Source organism: Eleginops maclovinus, chromosome 8, assembly GCF_036324505.1.
Source record: "Eleginops maclovinus isolate JMC-PN-2008 ecotype Puerto Natales chromosome 8, JC_Emac_rtc_rv5, whole genome shotgun sequence".
Classification (NCBI taxonomy): domain Eukaryota; kingdom Metazoa; phylum Chordata; class Actinopteri; order Perciformes; family Eleginopidae; genus Eleginops; species Eleginops maclovinus.
In genome coordinates, this window is record NC_086356.1 from 18,284,111 (window position 1) to 18,304,539 (window position 20,429).

General features: G+C 39.5%; 1 protein-coding gene across 2 annotated transcripts; it reads left to right on the forward strand.

Moving 5' to 3' along the window:
- Positions 1-1,294: 1,294 nt before the first annotated feature.
- On the forward strand, positions 1,295-19,874 carry agpat2 (1-acylglycerol-3-phosphate O-acyltransferase 2 (lysophosphatidic acid acyltransferase, beta)). Of its 2 annotated transcripts, none has more exons than XM_063890178.1 (6): positions 1,295-1,694; positions 8,359-8,492; positions 11,675-11,918; positions 12,062-12,157; positions 14,490-14,562; positions 16,408-19,874. In XM_063890178.1, exons 1-6 carry the CDS (start codon positions 1,513-1,515, stop codon positions 16,420-16,422), a joined length of 744 nt encoding a protein of 247 aa, XP_063746248.1. In that variant the 5' UTR covers positions 1,295-1,512; the 3' UTR covers positions 16,423-19,874. The 2 variants fall into 2 exon arrangements, with proteins under 2 accessions (XP_063746248.1, XP_063746247.1); XM_063890177.1 differs by having other exon boundaries at positions 11,675-11,850.
- Positions 19,875-20,429: the final 555 nt, after the last annotated feature.

Below are 20,429 nucleotides of genomic sequence, written 5' to 3' on the forward strand. Positions count from 1 at the left end.
CAAATACAGGCAATGAATTGCAACATTAAAATAGAATAAATAATATCAAAGAAAATATAACAATATATATGGCCTTATATAAAACTGCTGCTACAAGTATGATATATATAGTGGGGCATATAGAAAAAAAGAGCAAGAGCAAATTAGTGTCATGGCTGCTTCCAAATGATTGGTCCCATGCCCAGTTTAAAGCCTGATAATGTTTAGTATAGCTGTATATTAAATCAGGATTAATGACTGATTGATCCTAATCTTCCAAATCATGTCAAGTAGAGCTCTAAGACATGGCCGAGGTTTCACAGTGAAGGCTACAGGACAGTTTCAGATTAGAGCCGTGGATGGGATTATCACTGCTAATCCAATTACACATGTTGTACTTTAACCCGCTGTCAAACTGATCTTATTCTGAAGATAACCCGTGTGGGGAGAGAATCATAGGCATGTTATGTTTTGGCAACATGGGATTTATACAAAATATCCACGTTTGGATTAAAGCTTTGACAGATGTTGATTTAATTGAATATCATTCATTTTTTTAAATGAAATGTATCTTTATGGATATGAAATGTCCAAATGATAGTTAAAAAGCTATCATCACGCTCCACATAAATAATCGCTTGAGTCTATACTTATGTCTTCTATAAATGTGTTGTTTTTGCAAAAATCTTATTATGAAAGTCTTTACAAAATCCAACACAATATGGGTGACCACAAACAATAATACAATGTAATGTCTTATTCAGCTTTCCAGAAAGTACCATTCACTTGTTAGTGCATTAACCATACTGTACATGCTGTTCCTTTTATATTTCGTTACCATTTTCTACTACAGTTCAGGGGGAAAATATTGTACTGTTTTACTAGTTATAAATGATGTGGTAATAATACATATTATGCAACCCATCGATACATTAATAATTACAAATTAACTCCACGTCATACACATTTACTGTGTGCACAATAATGCATTTATAATTATAATTAATCAGTATATATGGGCTATATTATTCTCTAATTATCCAATCAGCATGTTGATTATAGTTTCTGAAGATGTGAGTGCATATTGACGTTAATACTTTTGCAGATTTGAGTGCAGGACCTTCACTTTTACAGAAATATTTTTAAATGCTGGTAGGCCTATTCCCATTTTTACTTTCATAAATATCTGAGTACTTCTAGCACATCTGGTAACTTGTGACATCAGACATAGTGGTCCAGCAAACCGGAAATGAGAAAAAAAATCACAACCGATGACGATTAGACTCCACCTCATGATGCCATTAAGCAACAGATGAGCAGCGGTACATGTTCATTTTGGGCAGAGAAGAGCTCAGCCATCGCCGGGGTGCCATTAAAGGACTACTACTGACTGTGTAATGGTTGTCAGGGTCGCGGTGCTTCCCTCTCTGCTTGCACCGTAGCCCAGGCCAGTGTTTAAGCGGCTTTTTCTTCCCAAAAACCGCGTGTGTGTGTATTCTAGCTGGCAGCTGGGACTTTCTGTGCTGGATCGCTATGGATGTGCTATGGATGGCACCGCCGCTGCTGCTGCTGTTTCCACTCCTGATGTGGACCAGCAGCACGTTTGTATATTATTTCAAAAAGTGCTTTTATGTCGCCTGGATGATGGTGTTGGCGCTGCTTGCAATTCCCCTGTGTATCCTTAAAAGCGGTGGCAGAGACGTTGAAAACATGAGGTGAGTTTGTTTGCATAATAAATGTCGCTCGTCTGACAGCTAGCCGACGTTAGCTTGCGTGCTAGCTGGCTGGCTAGCAGCAGTTTATATGATGCTTGCAAGCAACCTTAAATGTCTTACTGTCGCATAGTGTATGTTAACACAACGACTGTGTATCACCAGACAGCTTCTAGTGTACCATTTTTTTCCCCTGAAATATGAAAACAAAAAGTAAATGCATTTTTAATCATACATATGCTAACATTAGCCCCCTTGGCACCCTGGCATACGGAACGTGTTAACGTTAGCTGGAAACAAGAATGCTAACATTTAAATTTAACGCAGCGAGCCAAGTGGGCTTGTTTTTTTGTGAGTGAAGCAATCCCAGCCTCAGATAACGGTAATTACATTTGCAGTAAGAATGTTAACTTATCTCCCTCCAGTCAAATGCCTTGACATAACAAGTTAGACGGGGGTGAGCACACTAGTCTGCCTGATGAATATCACAAGGCTATCATTGTTTGGCTAGTTCTGCTCTCCAAGCTCCTTTTTCTTTAACTTGTGGAATTTTTCGAGTCTAAATCTGTTCAGGAATTTTGAAAATGCAACTGATTTCAGTGTGCCTGTTCAAAAAAACACAAATACATATTAAATTTGCAATCCAACTCTATAGCCCTGCACAACATATTAGTGTTATGAAGCTTTTAATGTTGTTAAAGTGTATGAATGAGGTGTTTCCTTCAGGCTATATTTAGTGATAGTGGTCATGGGGGTCATTCTTATGTTCCCGAATTCTACTTTCCCTTAATACAGCACACAAGACACTTAACATATGTCTTGTGACTAAATTAGAGGACTGAATAACTCGCACATCAACACACAGTTTTTCACCAAACAGTACTGAAGTAGCAGGAAGGTTGCGTAAATGTTAGGGACTATTTTCTTGGCGGATTACTCCACATTTGGTGCTCCCGTGACTATGTATCTTGGATTTTAAACTTGCATTAACCTGAATTTTGACCACTTGTTTGCAGCAGAAATAAGTAGTGAACCCAACATTACATATGTTCACTTATTAAATTCATTTAATGAACTTCCACACATCCATCAGTTAGTATTGGCTCTGTATGGAGGAACCCTTGACTCTACCACTAGTTGAAACAAGTTATTTTATACCTGACACTGACCTGGTCAACCAATTCCTGTAAGGATAGAAGTGTAGTGTGCCTTCAGTGTCAGTGTTGGCTTTGTTGCAGGATGATTTCTGATGTTGTGGTTAAACCTAGATAGTGAGGACAGATTGCTGAACACAAGTGACTGCATTCCAGTAATTACCTTGAAGAGAGACATGCCAGATGGCTAGTTTTCCCCTGATCAGAGTTTGTTTACTTGATAGTTATGATGCCAATGCACAATGCTACCTCACTTGGTCTTGGCTCTGTCAGTTTTAACAGCAGACCTTACTGCCACACTCCCTGCTCTAGGAATAACTGTTTCACAGTCATGTTAGCTATGGTGGTGTCATGTTGCAGCATTGAGCCACTCTGTCAGCTCAAAGGTTATCAGAACCTGTTGACTGTGACAAAGCAGGGTCAGACCTTGCCCAGTGAGTAAAAAGAGTTTTATGGATGCATATTTTACGCCAGCCAGCTATGACCTAAAAAGTGGTTGCATTCATCCCGGTCGTTTTTTCACAGACATTTCCTGGCAGATTAGTACACAAAGACTTGAATTCTGGGGTTCACGACATGCGTCACAGCTGACTTTGGGGACTTGATTATAACACAGTAAACAATGGTTGGCCAGAACAGGCATCTGCATGTGCAATCTGTGAAAGTCGTCCATAGACGCTGAATGTGAATGTTGTGCATGCATTTCCTGAAACACTCTTCTTGGTATATTGGTACGGTTTGTGGTACTGACGCTAAGTTTTAGCTTTCACTTTTACCCTTTTCCCACTTAAATTAGTTAGTATTTTGAGGTTTTTTAAACTAGTGGAGAAAAAAAAGGCAATTGACTGATTTCCCTTTGCCAGTAGATGAGTCTGCCTATCCATATTTGTTCTAGTGTGTCATGGATATGCCAGTATTAAGGGTTAGTTAACAGTTCAAAGCCGAATTTGACACTGGTTACTTCTCTTTTATAGCTGTTACTTATTCAGTCTCTCTTTCAGCATTGGTGGTTGTTAGAAACAAGAAAGACAGTTTGATTGCTTTTATTGTGTGTTCTGTTTGCTATAGCTTTAGTTTTATCTTGTAGGATCTTATTACAGAAAAAGGTTTAGTTTAGCTTAGTTTCCATATTGTGAATGGAGTATGATCATCAATGGGAAGCCACCAGTGTTGCTGTAAGGATGACTTACCAGTTATGTTGTCACTCACTGTTGGATAACTGACCTTTAACGCCTAGTAAACCACTCATTTTCTTGTGCCTATCTTTCTGAATGAATTATTGTCACTGTGTCTTTGTGACCATGTCTCTTTCCAGAATAGTTCTCTGACCTTTAGCACCTGAATTAGCCTCCACACTGAAATCTTTGTTGGTACACTATTTTCAGGGATAACAGGTGTGGCTGACCTTTTAATCCCTGAGCAGCCAGGATGTATTGAATTAATGCTGGCAATAAATCAGCATAAATGGTGTTATGCTCTGAAGGAAAAAAGGAATTATTTAGAGACTAATAATGAAATGAACCAAAGGAAAAGCTTAGTGGATTGGCAATAAAAAGAATCCAACCGAGGCCATTTCATTCCCCTTGGACAATCTTGCAATTGCTGCAACCCTGGCTGAGTCGTTGCATAACCTGTGGCTTTTGCACTAGACTGAATGTGTTATCACAGTTCTGCTGTATTGAAAGATTACCCTAGAGGCTGTAATCCTGTCAAAGGTTAAGTTATTTTACTATAGTTTACCAGTCAATCTTCTACTTAATGTGCAAGGTAAGCTTTAGTGTCAAGGGAAAGGTAATTGCATTAGGTAGAGTCACAAGGAAACGGGCCCAGGTGATGCATTCAGGAGCTTCTTGTGTCTTTGATTAACATTGTGAGCTTTGACTTTTGATATAGTAATTAAAATCACTTTGATTTGATTACTTAAAAAGTCAGGTGTGACAATTTTCAATACTGGGTCATCATTACTTTGGCAATCTTACACATACTGAAAAAACAAGGAGTAGGCATAAAAAGGGAATGAACAGCATCACAGAAAACCTAATAAAAAGAAACAATTTGAGAAGGAGGGACATTTTAGACGCCACACAAAAAAACATTTCCTGGGGCTTTTAACTCTGATGTGTACCAGTTCAGATTTCGGGGTAGATTTGTTTTATTGTTTTGCCATACTTGAGTAATTTTCATGTTTTATCATTGACAAGCTCAGATATGGAGTTTTATGACTCCAGTGTACACAGTTTCAGAGATATGTTTCATTGGGCATTTCCAACAAGTACAAAACTCTTATTTCCTCAATCATAAATACAAACAAAGTACTATTATTGAAACCAAAATGAAGGCAACTTCTTTAACTCAACTCAAATTGTCTGGTGTTGTTACATTTGATTTAAAAAATGCACTCTTTGGTTTAAGTTTAACATGCTGATCTTACTGTATTGTTAAGGACAATGCTGGTTAAGTATCCTTTCTGAAAGCAATATCAGTCATAGATCAGGACCAGTGACCACAGCAAATCCTGATCCATAGCTTCACAACCTCTCAGCTGTACAGTATTTAAATAAATAAAAAAGAGTGTTTATGTCAAGGAAAATGTTCTCTTTGGTCTATTTTGATAACCAGCTCTGGCATGAGGGGGAAACTAAGGCTTTTATAAGTGGCTTTGCTTTTTTTTAATCCCATAATTATTGGGAGCATAACCAAAGAGAATTAGCACAGCAAGAGCCTTTAATTAATCATTTCATTCCCTTTCCTTTGGTAGAGCATATGGAAATTCCTTGATTATTTTTACACATTACTGTTGTAAACTGTCAATAAACACGGAGCCCATTATTTGTATTATTTATTATTACATTAGTGCCATCGTTATTTCAAGGTCGTAAAGCGTGAGTTCCAGGATAACAAAGATAAATGATTGTAGACCGTAAATTACAAGAAAATTGGTGGAAGGCATTTTTAAAAATAGTGCTTATTAGATCACAACATGAGGGAGTTTGAGAGGAGGAATGGACATGAGGTATTTTCTGACATAAGATGGTGAGTTACTCTGCTGTTTTGCCTTAGATGGTATAACAGGAGTCTGTTTTGGGTTGTTTCACAGGCAAAACAGCTCATTTGTTTTCCAAAATGTGTGGTTCAGTTTTGAATAGGAAAATTCTTTCCTCTGAAAAGCAGCTCCCGAATTTGCCAGAGTTGTGTTCGTATGATCATGTTATAATTGTAAGTACTTCACATTAGCAAAGATGGCACATTTAATATCATGTTTCAAACTTTGTATTTGTATCTTCCTAAATGCTATAAGCGAAGACAAACTCCAAGGCTACCATAAGTGCCTCATGTACCGTTCCTTTTTAAATCAACTCAGTCCTCACACCTTCAGATAAAACATTAAGTGTAGTGTAGTAGTTTCACAGCAGATTTATACAAATGTGCGACCTTTGGCTCTAAAACTGTAATACTGATTGAATGATTTTCAAATGAAGGCTACAAAATGGAGTGCTTATTGACTGGTAATGTGGTGTTGGCCGGGACATAAAATGCCTTTTAGATTCATTTGAAAATGACAGCCCTATTGTTTTTGTCTGAAGATGTAATGGATGTGAGTGCTTGCTGATAATGGATCTCAGTTGATGGAAGTAGAAGCTTGAAAACCTGTGGTTGCAACTAGTGTTGTCACGATACCAACATTTTTGTTTCGATACTGATACCAAGTCAAGAATTGCGATTTAGATACTTTTCTTAAAAAAGGGGAAACCGTCCTAAATGTCATTAATGTGCTTTATTTCAAACCTGGAGAAAGAAAAAAACGGTCAAACAAAGTACTTGTGAACTACATTATTCAGAAGTTTACATTAACTTTGGATAATAACACAAATAAACGGAGTAGGCCTACTCCCTTTCCCCTCTCCCTCTCCTGACAGCCAGTTAAAGCCGTCTCATGCAGCTCAATGACCCAGCAGGGTTTCCCGCGGCACTTTACAGCTTGGGCGGCCGCCTAAGTAACGCACGCCTGCCGCCTAAACTAAGGTCTTCCCAAAAAAAACATGCGCGATATACGCCGTGTTACTCTGTCCTGTTTTCTCTCATTCCAAACCGTGAGCAATGCCAGTCTCCCTTCTCTGCAGAACGCATTTAAAAAAGTAATGATAAAATAAAAAAAACCGTTTCATGAATTGGAAAAAACAAAAATTGCGGGCTTCTTCATGCGACGAAGCAGGCCTACCTCACCCTGCGCTCTTTCTCCCCCACCCCCCGTCAGTCAGGCAGCAACGCCCCCCCCCCCCTGCGGGAAACCCTGCAGCTAGAGCGTGCATGAGAGAGGGGAGGCACAGTCACCGGCTGCAGGGAGTGGAGGCAGAGCGCTTAACACACACAGGAAATACGGCTCTTATCAAAACAATGTCATTCTTAAAGTACCGCTACTAATGAAATGGGGGAATCGTTGCGTTTTTAACAGCAGGGTATTGCGATACCTTTACAGTACCGGTGCACTGTGCAACACTAGTTGCAACACAGTTCTCACAATGAAGGTTGTTGTTTTGAAAAGGCATTGACCTTTCTCCAAGTCGGAGAGAGGCCTTGCATATTTCTTTGCATAGATCAGAGTTGTTATCTTCTTTGTCAGTACAAAGTTCAAGTGTGATTTGTTCCTCAAGATAAACCCTGATCATAGAGTGTAAAAACAGGAAAAGCCAAGTGTGGTTGAGGTCATTATGTTAAGGAATAGTTGACCTGCAAACTGTTCTTAAAGCTTCATAAAGAATCTTGGTATTTACATGAGATCAAATACCTGTCTGTGATGTGTAAGTGTCAAGTCCAGTCAACTAATATATTTTTAAAAAGGATTCAATATGTTTTATTATGTTGATCAGAGTTCCCTCAAAAAAATGGAGAACACTCCAACATTTTCTTAAATCTTTATCTCTACATGTATGGCAGCCATTCCAGTGTGTGTTGAATTCCAACAGAGAAAAAATTGTCAGCAGTTTATAAAATACAATAAGAATAATAATAATCATTTAAATCAAAGACATGTCTATAAATAATAAAACAAGAGAAAATGATAATGCTGAAGCGGTCTCTTAATTTTTGAGTTCCAGACAAATGAAAGTATTGATTGAATCTGAAAACTCCCCAGATTTGCGGCATAAACCTTTGTTTTGATTTGTTTTATTTCAGAGGCAGATGGGAGGACATTTTCTGTAAAGCTTATTGGAGCGTTGTTCTTGCTACAGGCTATTATTCAACCAACCAACGAACAAACATGGCTAATGGAGATGTTGCACATAGTTAATTGAGCAGATGTCTTGTATTTTAAAGTCATGATTGTTGGATTAAGGTTGGATTTGAAGTGGCATTTCTTCTCTTAATACCTTATTATTGAACGGGCTTTCCACAGCCTGCTGTTCCCTCCAACATTTATCTTGGGTTAATGATATGTAGCCTGCTGCACATGCATGACTGTGAACGGTAACCTATACTTATTCTGGACTGTAATGACCCCTTTTCCCCCCCAGGGTTATCCGCTCCTTGGTTCGCCATGTCAAGTATTTCCTGGGTCTCCGATTTGATGTGAGCGGTTGGGAACATCTGCAGACAGAGGGTCCCTACGTCATCATCTCCAACCACCAGAGCTCCCTGGATGTTTTGGGTGGGTGCTGTTCTTCATTTATTTATGAAGATGGATACTTTTGCCATTTATTTCAAAAACAACAGTTTAATTTCTGTTACTCTTAGCTTGCAGAAAACTGCATTCGTTCCATTCATTTTCAGATTTGAATTTAAACAAAAATGCTAATTGCTGACTTTAACTCAGGGGAAGGGGGCTGTTATAAAAAGAGCTATGATTCCTACATTGTCAAACCAGTTTATGTGAACCCTGACAGATCCTTGAAACTGATACCCTTTCCAAACATAAACTAAGATAGCTTTCAAAATTGAAACTTGTCATATTAACTGTTTTCCTGTACAATCTCACAATTATTGTGGTTTTTAAGAAGCAAACAGTGCTGAAAGGTTTAGAAATGCAGCAAGTCTCATCTATTTTTAAATGCTGACTGAAATGTTGGTTCATATTGACGCAAGATGGTTGTGCAGATGGCGGCTCTTCCTCTGCACTAATTTTAGTTTTTCTTAATTTGCTCTCACGTCCTTCTTAAATATAAATCAAATTTACCAGTGAGGAAGGCTTTCTGAATTTCACACACCCCAGGTTACTAGACATTAAGAAGCAGTAGTTCTGTGCCGTAGATGTCTCGGATTAAAGAAATGTACCGTTAAACTTCAACTCTAGGGATTTCCATATCCGCTCCTGTGTTTACATGGGGTGAATCTCCACTCCCGATCCAGTGATATGGACTAGCTTATACTCCTCAATGGAACTAAAACACGTTTTTCCTCCTTCTCCGGCACCCCTTGCTTCATGAAAACCTGCCTAGGGGAATCTTCCGTCATGAAACACTGCCTGCTGCTGACCTGGATGAGCTCACTGACGAGTCACACAGGAAGCCATCCCCTCACACTGCAGACAATTAACAACTGGCTGATGACCTGAATGTGTTTGACTGTAGGGTGAATGGACACAGGCACAAAGCCCTCACCTTCTCCAACTAAATGTGCAATTTCCACCCAGCTGTATTTATGCACAGATTGAATTTCTGCAGAAAAAAACTGCAAAAAATCTAAAAAGAACTTCAAATATTGCATTATTTGGCTGGGTGGGGTGATCAATGACGTGAATAATCAAAGCAAAATGTGAAAAAGGGAAATGGAAACATAAATAATGAAGAACCTGAAGCCGTTGACTTCAACATCCAGTGAAGCCTACTCTTTGTTGAAGATACAAACTGAATCAAAGTCAAGTCAAAGTCCACTTTATTGTCAAAGTTTCCACATGTGTTATACATACAGAAAATTGAAATACCGTTTCTGGCAGTCCCACAGTGCAAATACAAACAAGAATATATAACATGTGCCGGTCAGCCCTGGCTGCTCTCAGCCCAGCTCCTCCTTGCTAAACACAGATCTGATGTAACCTTCACACGTGAATTCATGACAGTATTTGTGATTACAGAGAGCCGGATTGTCTCTGACAGCTGCGTGGACACATCCTGTTTACATTTGCCATTAGTCACAATCTGGTTTGGATCGGCCACAGACTACTGAAGACATCAGTGCTTCCTTGCCTCATCGACTAAATACCTTGAACGCACAAACTTTTTGACTAAAATAATAAATCCTGTCAGGTGAATCCCATCCGAACTCTTTATTACACATTTCCTGATGCTGGTTAATCAGGCAGGCTGCAGAGTGGGTTAACAGTCCTGCAGAAACTGGGACAAATGTAAAATTATACCAGCTTTGTGCTGACAAAGGGTGTTAGACAAAAAGGAGAATGAATTGCCATGCAACCACAGGAATTACAGAACATTAACACCTTGACAAGCACACACATTCATCTATTTATTCTGTGTGAACCTGGTATTCCTGCATAGAAGCAGCCTATAATATATGTTTGTTCTGCTGATTCCAGATTACCAACCACTACACATCTTTTGTGAATTCTAAATAAAGACGGATATATCCCAAACTTAATTAAAAACAACGATATATTTGTTTTCAGTTGGCGTTTTGATTTGATTCCTATTTTCTGCACATAAAGGGACTCCTGACGCTTTATTACTGGGGCAGTGTAGCAGCAAATAAATGGCACCATGAATTACATAAATATAACAATGAACTATCCGGCCCATTTTTTTATGGTGATGAAATATGACAACAGACATCCAAAGCTGATCCTCAAAATGAGCCTCTCGTTATGTCCATGCCTCAATGAGCACTGCCGCATTATTCTTTATCCTAAATCTGCGTCTTGAGGACTTTGTGTTGAGCAGAGGAATGGTTTCTCTTCATCAGTACCTTGGAGAGTGTTTCTGTGCTGCCCGCTGAGTGATGAGGGAAGGCTGGAGGCCAAGGTGGCGACAGCAGGGGAGAGCAAGGCATTTAATTAGTGCTGAGGAGACTCTGCAGGAGTCTGTTTGGCGTCTTGGTTGCCATGAGAGCAGCTACACCCGGCCATTATTAGCTGCTTATCCTCCAGCAATGTGATAACACCGCGAGGAACAGAGATCCCTCACCTCTGCAGCTCCGATTCAAGCTCCCTTTCTGAGTTAATTTTGTTTCCGTCTGCTCTTTTTTTCTCCCCTCCAGCTTCAACTCCTCTACTTGCTGTGTAGCATCCTTTATTTCACTTTATGGTTTCTCTCATATTGTGTGTGACATCTTTCATTATTCTTACCTGCTAGCAGACACCGTGCATGTTTGTAAGCCCTATTCATTGAGAGGACTCCCAATTAATTAATAAGTCATTTTTAAGCATTTATAAAATAGTTTGAGCAGTTATTTTTTCTTTAGTAGCTTTTTTTTTTAAATGTAGTTTCAATCGTCACACATTTGATCATGTCTTCAACCTTTAAAAATGGGAGGACACTTTGTATTTTGTTTGGTCGTCGTCATATTTTATGACTCATTTACATCATACTGCAAATGCAATAATTGCGGCTAAATGAAAGTCATGTATGATGCACTTAAGATTTGTCTTACACTCCCTCTCTTTAACCTCTTGTTGTAAATATGTTGTTTTTTAATTGATTAATGCCTACACCTAAACACCTAAAAGACTTGCCTTTGCTCCTAGTTTGAACTCGTATGCTGTAAAACTAAGCTAAACTTGAGATAATAAACTACAGTAATGAAGAAGTCATTAGTTATCCTCATATTTAAAATAAAGCCCTTTTCCTCTGACTGTTTCCTCTGTTATCCTTTGTTCCTCAGGCCTGATGGAGATCTTGCCGGACCGCTGCACCATGATCGCCAAGAAGGAGTTGATCTACGCCGGCACGGTGGGTCTCATATGCTGGCTAGGTGGCATCGTCTTCATCAACCGCAAGAAGACGAGCGACGCCAAGAGTGTGATGATTGACGCTGCCAAAACCATGCTGGACGACCAGGTAATGTGGATGATGTCACACCAGAACACCCTGGGATTAGTGTTGAAGGAGGATATGTTTGAGTTTCAGTAAGTGTTTACACGGTTAACATCATGATTTTATGTGAGATTAATTTGACTGTTAGTCATTTGTTGTTTCTCTGTTCTTCCTGATACTCATCATTTGTCATTATTATAATTAAATTGACACTGTTGCGCTTTTTCTCTTGCAGATTCGTCTGTGGGTGTTTCCAGAGGGAACGAGGAATCAGAAAGGCGACCTGCTGCCCTTCAAAAAAGGAGCTTTCCACCTGGCAGTGCAGGCACAAGTGAGCCATTTCCCTCTTATGTCCTTATAGTACTTGCATGGCTTTGGTGGCTCCCGTCTTCAGAGAGTTGGTGGTACCTGAAGCACTTTTATAAAGAGGGTTATGCCCAGACTTTCTGGTGCTTTGAACCATGCAAATATTCTTTTAATTTAAGTAAGGGACCTTTTTAGAAGTTTTTTTTTTAATTTCTTGCCCAGGAAAACTCTCTGGCTGGAAAAATGATCCTTAAATAAAAAGGATTATTGCTTCAGAGTAATTCATGTGTGCATATGAAAACAAAAACAGCACTGACAAAAAAAAGACCTGTAGGTTGCTTTCTGAAAATGGTATATTTCCTTCTCTCTCTGCAATAGTTTTGCCTATTGCTCTTAGCTGCTAAGCTTAATATCAGTAGTGCTGTATCTTGTATGCACAATCATGATGCCATCAGCACCCGCAATCCACTTTTGTACACATTTCCTGTGTCATGACTTCCTGTTTGTTTCCTTAACGCTGCTGGCAAAGAGCGCCTGTGCTGATGCTGGCTGTGTTCAGGGACACTTCTGCCAAGTTTTGTTTCCTAAAAGATGAGAGCAATGTGCTGTTTCTAGACACACGGGGGAGCTAGAAACCTTATGTGGCACATCACAAGGCAACATTTAGATTTAACCATATCCAATATCCAATGAAACGAGGAAGGCTTTGAAATGGTCGAACTACTTTTGTCTGTCTGAGCACTTTCTTTCGGTGTTGGTCTTCTGTGAATTTTTTTCTCGGCTGTGCAGTGACGTAATCCTCCCCCAGCTCCTCTCACCTAATGATTGAAGTTAGAAAAGACGACATCTAATGACTGCAGCGTAACTGGCAGCTCGGTCGGTGTATTTTAATGAGCTCCTCTCTTCCTGCAGGTGGGAGGTCTCTGTCCTTGAGTCGAACGCTTCGTAGCGCTCACTCTGCAGATCCGACAGGTGGAAAGAATTTAAAAAACATGGTTGAATGAGATCTGGCCAGGAACCGCGAGTCGGTGCGCCTCAGGCGTAAACTTTGTGGTGTGCCTGAGCCAATTTTTTGATGTTACTTGCTGCTAAAGATTAATATCGGTTTGATTCTGATGTGCATGCAGGGAGGCTGAGGCTAGAAAAACAAAGCCCTGCTGCTCCTTATTAGCAAACACATTAACAATGTCTACAGGGCCTCTGTTGGCTCTGCAGCTTGGCTCCATGTGCTCATGTTATACAAACAGCAGGGCAGGACCAAAAGTAGCTCCTTTACATTCAACGCCTCAGATCAGCTTCACACATGGAGTTCAAATGTCTGACGTCATACGTGATGACGCCTTTAAATCACCTTATTATTCAGATTTAAGTTATTTTCACAGACAGAAACAAACGGATAAGTTAAGTATAATGTATGGTATAATACATATGACAAATGTAAAAAAGCTGAAGTATACACAGTATTATCAGTAGTATAACAGTATGTAACTTAAAGTATATAAAAAAAGTAAATGTCCTTTAAATTATATATAATAATGTGATTTATTGGATTAAATACGTTAGTTTGATATTTATTATTTATCTATTTATGTGTGTTATGCTGGTGTTAGATCGCTGCTTCTTTAACAAAGGGGAATAACGCCAACAAATATGATTAAAACTGAATATCTTTGTTATAAAAAAACATTGTGAATTTTGGAAATAATAACATTTATCTAGAAATGTTGACTTAGTTTTGGAAGTGTGTACACTTTACAGAAGAACTGACAATAAAAAGAATAACTAGACTAAAGAATCTGCACCTGTGAATGCAGCCTCAAGCTAAAAATAGTGTTTCGTTGTTCGATACTCGAGCTGGATCTGTTTTGTGTTTGTGTTGGAGAGAGGTAGCGGAATAACTTCATTTGAGGTCTGGAGAACACACCGAGTGTGTTTTGGTTCTCCCTGTTGGCTCCGAGACTATTTCTATCTCTGCGTGTTTGCTGCTGCCGAATTACCACGCAGCCTTTTCCATTTGTACCCAGCCGGCCAGATTGAGTGGAAGCAGGACAGCCCCCAGGGGGAGCCACGTTTGGCTCTGCCAGTCTCGTGGAAGGGGCCACTCGGGGCCTCGGGAGAGCAACTCGGCCTCTATTAGCTGAAGAGACAGAGATCACTAGTGTCGTGCTGATTGAGACCGAGAGAGGAACGTGATGTAGCTTCAGCCAGGCAGCTCTGTCTGTTTGCCTCTCATCCTGTGGCTGGAGGCTTAGGAGAAGGGAAAGATTAGGAGTTAGATTACTTTTTGTACATAACATAAATACTAATACTAATAATTTGACCGTGTGAGTAATCTTATTTCCTCTATTGTTTTTCAGGTACCCATCATACCCGTTGTTTTCTCCTCCTACAGCAGCTTCTACCTACGGAAACAGAAGCAATTCAATTCGGGTAATTTATCATTTTAACCTCATTTTTCTGATCCTTATGTTGTTCAAAATAATGACTTTGATTCATAAATACCTCGACACTAATACCACGGTAAACATCTGTTAAAGCATTACAGTAATAGATAAAAGACATTTGAGTTAGAAATGATTTTGTCAATGAGGATGTGAGAAAAACTGAGAGAAGAGAATTATTGGGCCATACCGCCTTTATACATTTAAATATTCAACCAGGGCTGGGGAAAATCTGAACGGATTACTGAGACAGGTTTTAACCAGCTTTGTATTTTTGCAACGGTTTGATGGCGCCTCAATCTCCCTGCTAACTCCCCTGCCAGGGTCCACCAGAGGATGCGAAAAATCCCAAATAGTAATCCTGCGAAACACAATAACATATCCAAGTCTTTGGCATTGGAAAGTAAAAATGCCCTCATATTGCAGCTAGGTAATACACTGTTTTTCCCTAAAGAGCTCAAGTACTCAGCTGTCAGCGTTCCTGTCGTGGATTCATTACCTACATACTCAGGACACATATAACACAATAGAAACAGTGACACACCGGAGAGCAAGTTACTTCCCACATGTAATACAGTTCATATTACTTATTACTGTCTTTTTAAAGTACATTACATTATCACTGTCTGAAATGTAATGCGTTACACTACTTTTGCGTTGCTTTGAGTTACTTTCACCAAAATAACCGCAAAAGTTTGGCTTTAAATGCTAAAATGTAGTTTATTGCAGCTCAGTAATTAAAGCTATCTATGGCAGTATGCTGAAATTAAACTCATGCTCTGTTTAAGTGGGCTGAATAATATGTGATACCGGTAACATCACGTCTCTGTGTGTTATTAATAACATGTTAGTGGAGCCTCTGCACGGCCCTGTAACCTGCTGTATATGAACGAGTCTCTATGGCAACGTTAGCTCACCTTGTCATTGGTGTGTTAACGGGGATTTGGCTGACAAGCTTTCTAAAAGCCACGATTCCACAGAGGACAGAGCCTGCAGATCTTCAACACTCCGCCACAAGCCTCTAACTTTCCTCGGGTTCAAGCAGCAGACCCAGACAAAGTTACCTTCTGTTGCTTTGGCCTGCGTGCACTTCTGTCTTTTTCTATTATTTTCTCTGAGCCTGCAGCTCTGCATCGTGAAGTAATGCGTGATATTACTGCGTTACAGCAAAACTAATACATTACTGTAACTCTGTTACTTTTGTAACGCGTTACACCAACACTGCTGGTGATTGAAGTTATAGATTATATTGTTGTACAATAGTATAATATACAGAATACTTGGACCCTGGAGCATGTTTCTGAAGACTGAGAGTCTCCCACTGGACATATGGACCTTAATGCTTGATTTAATGTTGTGTGAGCAGGGTCGCTCCGGTGGAATAAGAGAGGCAGAAGGGTTCGGGGTTGGGCAAAAATGATAGCGTTTATTCCGTAAGAAAATGCAAACAAAAAGACAGCTCCCCGGCACTTCCAGGACGGGCAAGGCCAGGACGGTGTGTGTCGGCTGTGATATCCTCCCAGGACCCAGCCTACTGCAAGACAGCCCAGAACCAGGTTACCAACATGCTTTATATTAAATGACTGATTACCTGATTCTGATCAGCTGTCTGGTCTCCGGCCGAGCCAGTCCCCTCACCCCAGCAGCCGGCGCTCTAACCACACCCAGCTGCCACAGTAGTCCTTTAGCGTTCTTCAGCAGGAAACACTCTGATAGCAGAACCCCACACAGTCCTGAAACAGAGGTTATCCTATTGATGATGATATCCACAGTTGAGAAAACTTCTCAGCTGCTCGATGGGGCTTCTGACAGTGCCGTTTTTTTTATCCTGCAGGCACCATCAGATTGAGGATCCTTCCAAAGATCGAGACAAAGGGGCTGACGTGTGACGACATCCCTTCCCTCTCCGACAAATCATTCAACCTGATGCGCTCCTCCTTCCTCAGCATCTCCAACTCCGTACCCCAGAGCAACGGGCCGTGCAAGCACTGAACATTTACCTCGCTCCCGCCTCCTTCTTCTCCTCTGTCCCTCGTCTAAAAACCCATCCCTTCTCCCCCAGACTTTCCCCCCCTCTCCCCTCCAGGTCGTCCCTCCACCTGGCCAGGAGACGACATGACACAGTGGTGAAGTCTCCTCTTGTGTAGGCGACGGCCTGAACACACAGCACAGCCGGTCCCGACCCTCTGCGGGTCAGCAGCCGCGCTGCGCCGCGAGCGGAGTGACGGACGGCTGGGCCGGACAGTACAGATGTATGTTGTTCTTCATGCATGCCTTTTGGATGGCTCTGTCCACCTCCATCCACGCTTTCTCTCTGGCTTTGTGAGCCAGGCTTAATTATTTTAACGTCTTACTTTATCACCATTTTGTACTTTTTATTTTTGGGCCTTTTTCCTCCACCTGCCTTCTGTTCAGCAGATAATCCTGGGCTTTTTTATGTTCAGGGAAACCCACTTGTTCTTCTCATACTGCATTTATTTGAGTTACCCTCCTGCTCACACTAATTCAAAAGGACTTCATCTCCTTTTAGTGTGTGTGTCCCCTTATCTGCATTCCAGTCTCTTGCCTAAAGACAAACGGAGCGGGGTCTCCTGCACTGGTGGAGTGTGCCGTGGTGAGAGGTCAACACCGGTCGGCTGAGAACTTCTTAAGTTCTGTCGCTATGAATTCAACTCTGATCCCATTGGCTTTCAAATTCAATCACCAAAAAACTCCTCGACATACGTCAGATAGCCGGGAATTCAACCATAGCACCCATCTGTACTGGGTTACTGGACTTTAGTGGACTGATCAGTTTCAGTGTTGTGCATTGTGAGTGTAACATTGTGCATTTCTCTCCAAAAGATTAGAAATAACCAGGTGCAGAATCGAGCAACAAGTGTCTTTGTCTCGCTGTGTTTTTGATTTTTTAATTTATTTCTAAATGGGATAATCTTGCTTTGTCTTTTTTTATTATTTTTAGAAGTGACTTTTGCTCCTCGGAAAGGAACTCACAGGTGAACCTATTTAAAGATGTGTCAAAAAGGGGATTTCAGATTGTGCAATGTGCAACGTTTTCTTAGAAGTACTGCTCCAAAGTGCAAGCTACCGGCTGTGCCATGACAAAGTGTTATTGGAAAGTTTCCAAAGTTAAACCATTATTATCTCGACTGAATATTCTGTCCTTCAGGGACTGATTTCACTTTACCAATGATGTCATTTCCCTTTACCGATGATACAAGGTAGCTCTTGTTGTAGGGAAAAGGGTAAAACTTTAGAATTGGAAATTATTTTAGATCTCAAGCTTTTTTTTTTTACATTGTCTGATTTTTATTTGTTCTGATTAACTTGAAGATTCACTAATTATTAATAAACCTGGCACACTTAGGTCTACATCTCAGAATGGTTTAAACTTTACCCACAAAATGCCGAATGACTCACTCCGTGTCACTTTAGATTCTTGAAGAAAACGTCAGGAGTCCAATGTTTATTTTGTTCTATAATTCAAGGTGACATGGGGTGAGTCGTTTGAATCAGAATGGTGATTTCGTAGGGGAGGTATTCCCTTAAGGTTTGTCCCCATATTCGTTTTTATCCATACTGTATGAAGGTGATAGCCTCGTTTTAGGTGTGATGTTCTGATTCAGTTATTACTTAACCTCGTAGAAGGATATTAGAATATTTTAAAAGCTGATGTTGGCCTTAAGTTTGATTTTTCTTGTTGTTGCACCTTTTGGATTGTTGAGCTCAATGTATGTATGCTCAAATTCTGTTTTATATCATGTGCTGACGATGACCGCTATCCGCATAGAACCGACTAAACTGTTTTGGTTTACATCCAGGTCTTACATTTTACTTTGCTCACTGCCTTTACACTGTTTCCTAAATCATTTGGCCATCAAACCCCATCTGAGAATGTATTTCAGCATTCAGGATATTAGCGTACAACAAATAGCATCTTAATGTTTTATCTATTTCCTATGTATTACCATGGGATGTTGTCTGGTATGGAGGAGGTTTATGGGTGATTGTGAAACCTTTTTTAAGATCTGACCAAAAGTGATTTATTTTTTGTTTGTTTAGCTCTGAGAATCTCAGAATTCTGACTTTTGTTCTCAGACCTAAACAATAAATACAAATAATTACTTTTTTTCTTCTGAAAATCTCTTTTTTGTAACCCTGAGGTTAAGGTCAGAAATTTGAAAAAGAGACTTGTGTGTATATATATATATATATATATATATATATATATATATTTGTTTTTTTATTAATAGAAAATATGAATAATCTGAGAAAAAAGTCAGAATTCAGAATTCCTGATTTCTTTTTTGTGAAAATCTCAGAATCAAGTTTTTTTTCTCTGAATTTTGACTTTTTTTTCTTTTGGTCAGATCTCCAAATGAAATTCACATGTGGCCCTAATCCTGGGCAGTGGGCGTCACATCTATTCACATTTATTTTGTATTATTTGACCATTTAATGTTAAATTTATTCAGATGTTTTTGTGCTGAGTCCAAATTTACCAAACGTTACTAAGCCTGTACGCTCACAGGGGAGAGCAACATGCCTGCTGTGCTCGGCTTTAAGTACACATGACGGTAAGGGTTTCATTTAATTTCAAGGCCAGTATAGTATATATATCCCCCCTATTAATACTGATTGATTTCTTTTATTAGTTTAAACATATTTATGGAGTTTAATCTGCAGATTTGACCTTTTGCAGCAAGTGGTTTGAATGTTATAAAGTACTCTACCAAAATGGATTTCTTCCAAAATATGAACTATACCATAAACATTTAGCTAAAAGAGTGTTTATCCATTTTATTTCCTGTTCATTTCTTTGTTATTTTGTAATACAGATGTGTGATTTCTAAGCTTTGTGTCATGAGCTTGAACTTGTGGCGAGTTTCTCTGCAGCGACCCTGCTGGTAGAAATGTTGGGCAGTTGTTTACGAACACAGATACTGTAAGATAACAAATATTCTAAGTAGTATTCTAAACCTTAATAAAGCACTTTTAATGCTGAGTTTGGGTGGAAAAATAAAACAAGGACTTCAACTTTTCTCTGATTTTCACCAAAGCTATTAAAAGTGTAATTGGTTGTTGCTTTAGATGGATATGAGAAACATCTGACATCCTGCAGAGGCTTGTGTGTGTGTGTGGTCCTTTACTGTATGTGTGTGTGTTATTATGCACACCTGGTATAGACGCCCATTACAGTATATGGTTAATATTCATAATAGAGTTTTCTTGAGTTCACTTATTCTGGGTAAACGTGAATGCCTTGCAAAAGAATAAATAAAATGATTCTTTTTTTCTTAAGCGGTGTACTGAAATGCTTTCCCTTCCTCTGGTCGTGAGACAGTGTACTCTAACTGCACTGAAGCACATTTTAAAGGGACTGGAGTGCTTTCATTTTCTGCTATTTTTATCTTAGCTTATCACCTGAATCTCCTCCTGGATCACCATTGAGTTTCTTTTAACCAATCGCGTCAAAGAGGGGTGTGGCCAGCAGCAGCTCATTAGCTTTTAAAGCTACAGACACAGAATCATTTGGAACGGGGCTGAAACAGAGGGCATGCTACAATGATCTGTTTGGTATCCAAACACTTAAGAGACATGATTTGTATATATCTGAATACAAATGTATTTTTTTCAGATCATTTTATGTTTGTTTACAATATTGAATCTCAAAAGTGTTATTTTGTTGTTGATACCTCTCAAAAAAATAATGAAATAATAACTAAAAATGACTATTTTATCAAGTTTAATAATATTGTAATACTGGATTACAAGTAAAGGTCCTGCATTTAAAATCTCACTGCAGAAGTGTTATCAGATACATTCAACTTAAGTATCAAAAATAAAAGTACTTAT